The sequence below is a fragment of the Bos mutus genome, chromosome 5, assembly GCF_027580195.1.
Source record: "Bos mutus isolate GX-2022 chromosome 5, NWIPB_WYAK_1.1, whole genome shotgun sequence".
In the NCBI taxonomy this organism is placed as follows: Eukaryota; Metazoa; Chordata; class Mammalia; order Artiodactyla; family Bovidae; genus Bos; species Bos mutus.
In genome coordinates, this window is record NC_091621.1 from 27,362,332 (window position 1) to 27,374,418 (window position 12,087).

The 12,087-nt window shown below is 36.0% G+C and overlaps 1 protein-coding gene across 2 annotated transcripts in view; it reads left to right on the plus strand.

The window, feature by feature from the left end:
• Positions 1 to 12,087, plus strand: part of NUP107 (nucleoporin 107) — a 48,078-nt gene that overhangs the window by 15,113 nt on the left and 20,878 nt on the right. For both annotated transcript variants that reach the window (XM_070370560.1, XM_005909041.3), the window contains exons 8-12: positions 509 to 557; positions 6,905 to 6,976; positions 7,378 to 7,466; positions 9,656 to 9,734; positions 11,258 to 11,371. In XM_070370560.1, the coding sequence (XP_070226661.1) occupies positions 509 to 557; positions 6,905 to 6,976; positions 7,378 to 7,466; positions 9,656 to 9,734; positions 11,258 to 11,371 (403 nt within the window). The remainder of the gene's footprint in view (positions 1 to 508; positions 558 to 6,904; positions 6,977 to 7,377; positions 7,467 to 9,655; positions 9,735 to 11,257; positions 11,372 to 12,087) is intronic.

Here is a 12,087-nt window from a genome sequence, read left to right on the forward strand (position 1 = left end):
AGTTGGTAACTATCAAAAATTGGATATTTGTAAAGATTTAAGGAAAGTGTTAAAAACACAGCAATATTTAGAAGAAGATAGATTAAGGAAAAAAGTGACAGATACACTTGATAGTGTATCTCAGGTAGAAAGTCTGAGAGAAGTTAATCAAATTTTTCTTAGATGCTCCTTGGTTTTGGCTCTCATTCTGTTGCTTTCTCATCCCAGTGAGAATACCTAAAGAGAAAATCGTATTTTTTCATTTTGGCCATGTGAAAACGTTACATTCAGAAGTTAAGTTTATGCATTAGCAGGTGGCCTTCAAAGACTTTGTATTGTGTTTATTTTTAGTAAATACTATTTTTTTCAATATAAGAGTCAGAAGGCATTTACTACTTGATTCTTGTTTTTAAAGCATGTTAGCTAAGTTACCCCAGATGGAATGCAAGTTTGTGCGTGTGTTAGCTTAATGGTGATTTCATTTCTCTTGTGAAATAAGGCTTTTTCATTTTGTGTTGTTTTTCCCCAGAGACCGAATACAGTGTGCATTAGAAGATGAAAGTATGTTTGCAATTACTGTAAGTTTTATATTGTTTTTTCCCTTATAAATGCTTAAAAATTTAAATGGTTTTTATAGAATTTGATTTTTGATGCTCCTCTAGAGTTTCTCCATTTTTAAATTTTTACAAGTAAATAAAAGATACAGTAAGCAAAACTGATGTACCCTGTAGAGTGAAAGGTGTAAGTCCTGTTTTATCCTTCGTGCTTTTCAGTCTAACAATTCAGTACGTATCCTACCAGACATTTTCTTTGCATCTTTATACATATATATACACAGAAGTTTTATGGGTGTTTTTTTAAGATCAAGTTGAGAATGTCATTTTGAAATATTTAGTTAAACCTTGGGAAGAGCAGTCACAGTGTTCTAAAAATGCCTTCCTTCAGACCAAGGACCCTCTAAGTGAAGGGTGTGTCTCACTGAACTTGAAACATTGAATTTCTAGGAAATTTGAAGGAGTTGTCCCTTAGGCCATTCAGCAGAAGCTTTTTTTTTAGTGCAATTTGGGTGGGGTGTTGCAGTGACTTGGTTCCTAGCAAAGGTATTAGTTGTTGTTCAGTCGCCAAGTCGAGTCCAACTCTTTGCAACCCCATGGACTGCAGCATGCCAGGTATTAGTCAGGTTGTTAAATTGTGCAGACTTGTTTGCAGTGCTGAATGTATTTTGTCCTCTCCTAGAGACTCCAAGCAGAGAGAAGATAGAGCCTGAAGGGAATGAGTCACCCGACTCTGTCTCATTCTGTAAATCATCTTCTCATAGTTTTCTTCACCTCCCAGCAGACCTGTGGGAACCTAGCCACTTTGCCCCCCTTCAGAAGTCAGCACCTTCTGCAGTTAACTCCTGAACAACATGGGTCCACCTAATATGCAGATCGGTTTTTCCCCCACTAAACGCATACTACAGTATTACGCAGTCTGCAGCTGGTTGAATTCTCAGGTGCAGAACCTCCAGTACAGAGGAAACCAGCAGTGTAGAGAACCAACTGTAAAATTATATTTGGATTTTCAAGTACAAGGAGGATCGATAACCCTGACTAACCCTTGCATTGTTCCAAGGTCAAATGTATTTCTTTTTTTCTTTTAAAGCAAAATAATTTTCAAGTACAATAACTCCAACCTGTCAGAAGTCAAACCCACTCTTGTTTTTCAGTGGATAGCACCATGACCAATGAACATTCCCTAAGCCAGCACTTCTCAAACTTTGCTGTGCACATCAGTCACCTGGGGATCTTGTTAACGTGCAGATTCTGATTAGGTAGGTCTGGGATGGGCCTACAAGTCTGCATTTTTAACAGGCTCCCAGATGGTGCTGGTGTAGTTGGTCTGTAAACTGCACTTTGAGTAGCCAGGGTCTAGACTGGTCTCTGCCTCATCTCAGAAACAACTGCACGTTGTGTATCAGACTTTGCTGACTCTGTCTCTTCTGTTGCAATTCTGCTCTCTCATCTTGTTTCTGTTGCCACCACTTAAGCCAGAACTTTCATCATTTTTCTTAGGAATTATGCCAGTAACTTTTGTCTAGTCTCCCTGGCTTTCGTTTGGCAGGGATGGTTTGGGCGGGGGTTCTCTTTTTTTTTTTTCTTTTTTACCATATAGTATGCTCTCATTTATACGTTATACTGAGAGTTTTTATTTTTTTTATTTAAATTTTTAAAAACTTGATTATATTTTTGGCTGCACTGGGTCTTCATTGCTTTGTGCCGGCTGTCTCTAGTTTCGGTGAACAGGCGTCTCACTGTGGTCACTTTTCTTGTTGAGAAGTACACGTTGTGAGCACATGGGCTTCAGTAGTTGTAGTCTGCAGGCTCAGTAGCGGCGGCTCAGGGTCTTAGTTTCTCTGTGGCATGTGGAATCTTCCTGGATTTAACCTGTGTCCCCTGCATTGGCAGGCGAATTCTCATCCCCCAGGAAAGTCCACTGAGAGTTTTTATTATTCATCAATATAAATATATACTTTCATGTCAATTTGTATAAGTTTACCTTATTTTTTCATAGTATGCTTAAGTATAAATGTACCATAATTTTTTTCAGACATTCTGCTGGACATACTTAAATTGTTCCAGTATTTTTCTTATAGTAATCAATGCAATGAACATTCGCACCTACATATTTGAGGATTTCCTATATTTCTGGAAGTGAAATCATTGGGACAAAGTTTGAGAGATTGTCGTGTTGCCTTCCTAATGAAATGTACTAGTTCACACTGTCATAGTATGTGAAAATATTTGCTCTGCTATCAGTCATTTGATTTTTTCCAGTTGGAGGGGAAATACCTCACTTTAATATGCATATCATTAATCATTAATAAGATGGAGTGTTTTCATTCTGAAGTATTTATATTATATGAATTCTATTCTTTGCTCACTTGTCTGTTCATTATTTTCTTTTTCTTTCCTCAACATGGTAAAGATAGTCTTTCTGTCACTTGTCTTTCAGCTTTGTTTCAGGGGTCTTTGTCAAGCAGGCATTTCCTTCTTTAACTGATCAACATCTATCCTGCTTTCCTTTATCATTCACCATATGTTATTAAGGAAGGCCTTTCTTACCTATGTGAAAATTATTCTCAATGTTTTCTTCTACATGAAGTTTTTTTTCCTATACAAGAAGTTAATTCACCCAGATTGTTTGTGAAGGGAGCAAGAGATTTAACTTTTCCTCAATAGATATCCATTTATCCTGACACCCTTTATCATATTTATGAAAGTAAAAGTCGTTCAGTCGTGTCTGACTCTTTCTGACCCCCTGGTCTATACAGTCCATGGAATTCTCCAGGCTAGAATATTGGAGTGGGTAGCTGTTCCCTTCTCCAGAGGATCTTCCCAATCCCGGATCAAACCCAGATCTCCTGCATTGCAGGTGGATTCTTTAGCAGTTAAGGCACCAGGGAAGCCCAAGAATACTGGAGTGGGTAGCCTATCCCTTCTCCAGTCGATCTTCCAACCCAGGAATTGAACTGGGATCTCCTGCATTGCAGGCAGATTCTTTACCAACTGAGCTACCAGGGAAGCCCTATCATATTTATACATAGATCTTTTTTGTTTTGATTGCTTTATTTGAAAACCAGTACTACACAACTGAGTCACTCTAGCTCAGGAGTTTTGCTGTTTTAAGTTTTCTCTTCATTTGGGGTTATTTTTGCCCACGTTTTCCCAGATAAACTTTTTCATTTCTTTTTTTAAAAATCCTTTTGGGAAATTTTTTGAAATAATATTGAATCTGTATATTAATTTGGGAAGACCTGACGTCTTAACTACGTTGGATTTTCCTAGTAATGAATATGGCATCTCTAATTATTTAGATCTTTTATAGATTATATAGATTTGTGCTCTTCGTAAAAGTCATTTATAAAGGATTTACATTAATCCTGTTGAGAATGACTTTCCTTTCCTATTGCATTTTCTAATGATTTACATGTAAAGCTCATATTTGACCATCTTTTGGACCTGACATTAGCTCCAGCAAGTTTTAAATTTGATTTTATTGGTTTTCCCTGTTGGCAGAAATCATCTACTAATAATTAATTTCTTTTAATCCTTCTATTTGGTATATTTTTAAGGAAAGTTTTACTCTTTATTTAAAAAATTTTTTGGACTGTGCTGGGTCTTCCTTTCTGTGCGTGGGCTTTCTCTAGTTGGAGTGAGCGAGGGCTCCTCTTGGTTGCAGTGCATGGGCTTCTCATTGGTCTGGCTTCTTTTGTTGTGGAGCACGGGCTGTAGGCCAGTGGGCTTCAGTAGTTGGGGTACACAGGCTCTGTGGTGTACAGCATGGGAGCTCTAGCGCTGAGGCTTAATAGTTGTGGCACATGGGCTTAGTTGCTCCACAGCAAATCTTCCTGGACCAGGGATCAAACCCATGTTCCTTGCATTCTCAAGAGGATTCCTATCCACTGTACCACCAAGGAAGTCCATAGTCTGTTATTCCTCTTACTTGCCTTATATCATGGGCCAAGAACTCCCATACAATTATATCAATGATAGCAGGTATTCCTTTCTTGTACTTGACTTTTGATAAGAATGATTTTGTGTTAGTGAAGAATAAGAATTTTTTTTTCTCTTAACTAGCTAAGAGTTGCAGTCAAGTGCTTTTTATCTTCTGTAGATACCTGTTTTAAGTTTATTTTATTTTTGGCTGCACTGGGTCTTGTTGCTGCGTGGGTTTTCTCTAGTTGCAGTGCATGGTCTCTAAAGTTCATGGGCTTAGTTTTCCATGGCATGTGGAATCTTCCCAGACCAGAGATCAAACCTATGTCCCTTGCATTGGCAGGTGGATTCTTAACCACTGGACCACCAGAGAAGTCCTATAGATAACTGTTTTAATTTATTAGCATAATGGTTTGCATTAATAGTTCTCCTAATGTTGAACTATCCTCAAACAGAATAAACTTTAAGTCATGATATATTCTTAAATATGCTACTAAATTTTATTAGCTGATTTTTTTTAGAAGTTTCCCAAATATATTTTCTTTTTTAGTTACTTTTTCGTATCTAGTTCTAGTGCCTAGAATTGTGCCAGCTCTGCAGAACAAGTTCATACATCTTCCATCTTTGTGTGCGTGTGTGTGTGTGTGTGTGTATGTGTGCACGCATGTGTGTGCTTTGTTTGAAAATTATAGTAATTAACCTGTTCTTTGAATCCTTAGTAAAAATATGCCTTTAAAACCATAAAGACCAGGTGCTCTTTTAGGGTTTAGCTGTTTTTGTGTTCTCATTACAAAAAGTAACCTATGTTTAAAGCAACTATGAATAGTCAAAAAAGAAGAAAAGATACTTTTATTTTATAATAAATGATTTTAACCACATTTGTTAACTTGCTTTTTCAAGTATCTTTTTAAAGTATCTTAAAATATTTTAAAATATTTTTTCAATCTTTTAATTTATTTATTCTACAAATACTTATTTCATTCCCAGCTAGTGAGATGCATATCTTGGAAGATTATTTATCTTATATTTGGCTATTTATTGAACTCACTTATATGTTTTAATAGTTTTTTGTTGATTATCATGCTATTCTAGGTAGGTATTCCTGTTAATCTACAAATAGTGATGACTGTGACTCTTTTTCCCTATTTTTAACTACTTAGTGCTTCTTCTGGTTTTATATATTAGCTAGAACTTTTAATAGTAAATTTGAGTGATTTCAGCAATTTTTTTTCCATCTTCTGGATTCTAAAGGGAGTGTCTCTCTTTACAGTTAAGTAGGGAGGCCTGGTGTGCTGCGATTCATGGGGTCGCAAAGAGTCGGACACGACTGAGCGACTGATCTGATCTGATCTGATATTTGCTATACTGCTGCTGCTACTGCTAAGTCGCTTCAGTCGTGTCCGACTCTGTGTGACCCCATAGACGGCAGCCCACCAGGCTCCCCTGTCCCTGGGATTCTCCAGGCAAGAATACTGGAGTGGGTTGCCATTTCCTTCTCCAATGCATGAAGGTGAAAAGTGAAAGTGAAGTCGCTCAGTCCTGTCCGACTCTGAACGACCCCATGGACTGCAGCCTACTGGGCTCCTCCATCCACGGGATTTTCCAGGCAAGAGTACTGGAGTGGGGTGCCATCGCCTTCTCCGATATTTGCTATAGGCTTCACTATTAATAGATACTCCATTACATTGGCAAAGTATTCTTTTATTTCTAATTTACAAGGATATTTTTATCAAATGACATTTTGGCGTCTATCAGGATCTCCTGGAGAAGAGAATGTCTACTGACTCTGGTATTCTTGCCTGGAAAATCCCATGGACGGGCAGCCTGGTGGGTTACTGTCAATGGCGTCACAAACAGCTGGACACGGCTGAGCACACATACATGTTCGCTAGATTCATGTGTCTCTCTTTTCCTTGAACCATGAATAAGATGAATTAATAGATTTGGTCATTGTGTGTTATCCTTTTACTGTGTTGCTTGATTTAACTTCTTAATATTTATGTCAAGTTGTCTAAGTCAGTCTTTAGAAACTTGGATTATTCCTAAGTTTTATCGTCCATCAACTTCAGTGTAGAATGAAAAGATTTAAAAAATTTTAAATGTTAACTTCCTAATATGCCTCGTGACTGCATCCTGCCCTTTATTGTGAATTGTTTCATTTTGTTTTATGTTTTATTGTTCTCTAAAACAACATCTTTGGAGAAATAGAACTTAAAAATTTTAAGTGTAACCAAGAATTAAAATATCAAGTAAGAGTAGCTGCTCATTGATCTAGCAGTTTGAAATTTATTTATAAAAAATTTTCAAAGATGAATATACAGATTTGCTGTCTTAAAATAGTTATGGGTGATAAAATATACTTATTTCAGATTCTCTTTTACCATTCTGTTGAAATAATGTTCCTTGAGCATCTTCTTTTCTTTTTTTCCATCAAATTTTTAAAATAGGCTCTTAATGCCAGTGAAAAAGCAGTTGTGGAAGCATTGTTTCAGAGAGATTCACTTGTCCGACAAAGTCAGGTATGACTAGAGTTTTTACATTTTAGGGGTGAAATATGGAGAAAAGGTAAATGACCTTTAAAAAATGAAGTTTTTTAGATTTGAAACTTTTTCCTTAAATTTTTTTCTTTTTCATCTTTTAATTTATAATTAAAAGGAAGTAAGCACCTTGTTTTTTGGTTTTCAAATAATAACCCTAGCATTTACAGGAATAGCCTGTTGAAAACTGTAATATTCCTCTAGAAAATTTCTTTTGCCATAATATTTATACATCTTTAAAAAGTAAAAATAGTGGTAGAAAAAGTTATTACTTGGTATTTTTTGAAAGAGAAACTTTGTTTTAATTGTGGGAGTAGTACTACTTCAAATAAAATCCTTAACAAAATTTATAGTTAATGCTCTTTTTTTATCCCCTTCCCTAGCTGGTGGTAGACTGGTTAGAAAGCATTGCCAAAGATGAGATTGGAGATTTTTCTGATAATATTGAATTCTATGCAAAGTCAGTGTATTGGTAAGTCACTAAACTTTTATTCCTGAAGTCACTTAATGTTGATTTTGTTTATCCATCTTTCAACAACCATTTATTCAGTTCTTGCTGAATTCAGTCTGTGAGCAAAACAGATAACAGCCCTACCTTTATGGGATTTATAATTGTATAAGAGTTAGACAGCAAATAAATATATCCTGTTAGGTGTTAATAGCTTTAAAAGAAAAAGGAATCAAGAGTTGATAGATAGAGGATAATAATGGGAGTTATTTTAAGTAGAAGAGGTGACCAAGGAAAGCCTCTCTAGGGAAATAAGGTTACAGGTAGTAAGAGTAAGAGGCTTTTAAGAAATAAAGGAGGTCAGGCATGCAAAACTTGAGTGACAAGTGCTCTGGGCAAGAGCAGGAACTGCAGAGACTTTAAGAAGGTAAAGTATTTGTACATGAAGGCCAGTGTGAACACAGCAAAGAAAAAGAATAGTACTTAATGAGATTGAAGAGAGCCAGCTAATATATTGACAGTCAGCTGAGCTCAGGGTTTGGAACTTTATCCTAAATGTGATAGGAAGCCTTGAGAATAAAAGAATGACATGATCATGTTATCATGATCAAGCACTCATTTTCTTAATAATCATAGTTTGATCATCAAGAGAATTCTACTGTGTTTCTAGCTACTTATGTGTGTGTTTTTTCCCCCTTGCCTTACATTCTGCAATGCTTCTAATTTATTGTTAAAACCTTGAAACCAGAAAGCAGCCCCCAGGTTAAAGGGACAGTTTATTTCAAGAGTTAAAGGAAAAGTTCACTAAATGGGAAGGAACTCAAAAAAGAGGGGATATATGTACACATATAGCTGATTTACTTTGCTGTACATCCGAAACTCACACAATATTGTAAAGCAACTATGCTCCAATAAAAAGTAATATAAAAAAGAGAAACATTTAGTTTGCCTTTGAATTCAGTAACGTGTATAAAGTCTGCAAATCAATTTTTTTCCTGCTTAACTAGAAAATTAATGCTACCAAATATATACAACTTCTAAATCTTGATTCGTGTTGACTTTTCTGAAAGAAATTTCCATTTTCAGAAAAAATGTTAAAAATGCTTGTTTAACTGTGTGGCATATGGAATCTAGTTCCATGACCAGGGATTGAACCCAGGCCCCCCTGCTGCATTGAGAGTGTGGAGTCTTAGCCATTGGGCCACCAGAGAAGCCCCAGAAAAAAAAATTTTAAGTTAAAATATCTGTTAAGATTTTTGCAAGTTTTTGCCTGTTGGTCTTCTTTTTTTTCCCAATCAATAAAAGAGAATAGAGAATCCTAAAACAAAGCCACACATATATGGTCATTTGATTTTTAATAAGGCATGGAAGCAGCCCAGGATGGAAAGAAATGTTCTTTGAACCAACCATACAGAGAAAACTGCGTATCTGTGTGAACAAAGATTAACCTTGATACCTCCCTTGCACTGTGTGTGCATGCTAAGTCGCTTCAGTCATGTCTGACTATGACCCTGTGGACTGTAGCCTGCCAGGCTTCTCTGTCTATGGCATTCTCCAGGCAAGCATATGGGAGTGGGTTGTCGTGCCCTCCTCCAGGGGATCTTCCTGACCCAAACACCGAACCTGCATCTGTTAGGTCTAACCTGCATTGCCAGGCGGGTTCTTTACCACTAGCACCACCTGGGAAGCCCCCCTTGGACTGTACCCAATAGTTAATTCAAGATGGATCATAATCCCAGTTGTAAAAGCTAAAACTTAAAGCTTTTTAGAGGAAAATATAAGAGGACATTTTTGTGACTTGGAGAATAAGTGATTGTCACAGAAAGTAAAGGGGAAAGAGTGATTTGACTTTAACAAAATTAAAAACTTCTTATTAAAAGATGTAATTGAGAAAATGAACTGGTGGTAAGCCACAGATTGGAAGAAACATAAAGAACCTGTAGTTCATAAAGAACTCCAACTTGTAACAAAGAGATAACCCAATAAAAAAGACAAAGATCTGAACAGATACCTTACAAAAGCAGGTAAATAAATGGTCAATAAGTCATGAAAAAATGTTCAGCATTGTTAGTCATCTGAGCTAAAATGCCCCTTTGTATTTAGTGTTGTGCATGTTTTTTCTGAGTTGGTAGTCTTACTGTGACTTGACTTGATTCTTTAAGTAGACCTATACAAATAGTTCTTCTAAAAAGAAGTTGTACGTATATTTTCAGGGAAAATACTCTGCATACCTTGAAACAGCGGCAGCTCTCTTCTTATATAGGAAGTGTCCGTCCTCTTGTCACTGAATTGGTAAGTGTTCTTTGAAATGAAAGTTGCCCTCAAAGTTAAGTGATTTTCTTAAAGACAGAATGTTCTTCTCTTGGATCCTTGTTTTAGATTTCTGAAGGACTGCATATACTGTTTAACTCTTAAAAAGCACTAAGTTGCATTTGAATTTAATGGCATGTATTGAGCCCATCTGTGGCCTATGGATTGTAAATTGTAAAAGAGAATGTAGAAAGTATTCCTGATTTGCCAGCATTAAAACAAATTAATTTTGACCTTATAGCAAGGTTTAACTCTTTAACTATAAGATGGTGACCTGTGAAGGTTCTTCTATGTAGAAAGCAGGGAGAAAATAAAGCTTTGTGAATTAGCTTGAGGTTAGAAAAAAGTCATTCTAGGATATGAGTAATGAGAGTAACAGTGGCTTTGAAAAAATGAGAGTCTAATAATTGTAGAAATGACAAAACAGAGCTTTGTGATAGGTGGAGGCATGTGAACTAAAAGTTTATAGTGAAGAGTGAGAGAAGTAAGTAAGAACTGAAAAAATGGACTACTCTGTGAGTAAATAGAGTAAAACTATTTTGTAACAAAAGTGCATTTTGATAAAAATTACTTGGAAACTACTGACAGTGCTTGTAATAAATTGTAGCAAAATTATCCCACAACAAACAACTAAAAATCATTTATCCTTAATTTCTGGAAAGTGATTTCCTTTAGTCAGAAAGAAACCATCTTCCAAAATTGAATGATTATATCTGCAAAAATATTTGTGGAACTAGCCAGTTGACCTATTATGCATTCCATTTTTTGAACTGATACTCATATTACTCAGTAACATTTGGAATAAGAATTACTTCCTCCCTTTAAGTCACATTAAAATAGCTTTTCATCTGAAATTCATCATGTAGATAATGTGTGCTCTTTGCTGCAGAAGTAAGGCCAGTGTCATCCTTAGTGTTTAAATGCACATTTCTTTCTATTCATGAAAGGTAGTTAGGAATAACTGTCGGAGGGTAGAGGTATTTATCAGAAATCTATTTTACAATTTCTTTAGTTGGACATGGGTTTATTTTTATGTACTTTTAATCCCATACTGGGCTCTCTTCTCATATATTCTCAGGAAAAACCAGCTATGTACCTTCTAGTCACGGCATGCATTGTGATTCCTGGAGTTTCTCTGCTCATTCTCCATCTAGGCCTGATTCTACTTAGGATTAACTTGGCCACATAGTTGCTACAGCAGGGTAGAGTTCAAGTCTACTTAATTATGAGTAGAATTTCTAGAGTTTCTGGGCTGGGCTAGTGATATCTCTGCCTTGCCTGACTAAGGCATGCAGCTTTGTGGACCAGTGGAGTCTGTTTTGAATGGGCAGCAGACAGTTATGTCTATTTGGACCACTTACCACTTTTTCATTCTGTTTGTTACCTAACTAAATTAAATTAGTTTATTTCAGTATATAAACTCAGGAGATGTTTATCATGTCTCGATAATGTTTAAATCATATATGTATATCAAGGATTTATAGTTGATTGATTAATTTTTGTAGGACCCTGATGCTCCCATAAGACAGAAGATGCCACTTGATGATCTGGATAGAGAAGATGAAGTCAGATTACTCAAATATCTTTTTACTCTAATTCGTGCTGGAATGACAGAAGAGGTAAATGATACATACCCTGCTTGTCCAGTGTCAAAAAGTCACAGACTGTAAGTTAGAAGGGATCTTAGTATACTTCCTCAATGCATTAATGTTTTTCACAGTATTTCTGGGTCTAACACCTAACATTTTCGATGATAAAGAACACATTGTTTCAGAAAGCAGTGCACTTTAGTTTGCGTATCTCTGGTAGAAAATTCTTTATAAGAAGTTAAGCTTTGGCTTCCCGTATTTGTACTTTGTACTCTAGGCATAGCCTCATTATTTCTGGTTTGGATTTTTAAGAGTTAAGAATAAATCTGACCCTGATTGCTCTTCTAGTTGACACTGTGTAGCATTTGAAGACTATGATGCCCTCAAACTTCTTCCTTTTAACTTCACCTCTTTAAAATGTAACCTCCTTTGTGATAGTTAGATAGAAATATGTTAGTTCAAAGTGTTGTTTGTTCTTCTCTGTTATAAACCACCAGCATATATTAAATAATTTCTTATAGTAGTAACCCTTGGATTATTAAACATCATTCTTATTTTTTAATTAAGAAAAGAAGTAACATATATTCATTTATTCAGAAAATATTTAACGGCCAGCCACTGTGCCAAGCCACGTGCAGGATATTAGGAGTCACAATGGCAAACGATATGTATTTTTAACAACAGAAAACAAAAATATAATCACATGACTGAGAGGCTTGAAAAACAAAAACTTTTAAGGTCCTACT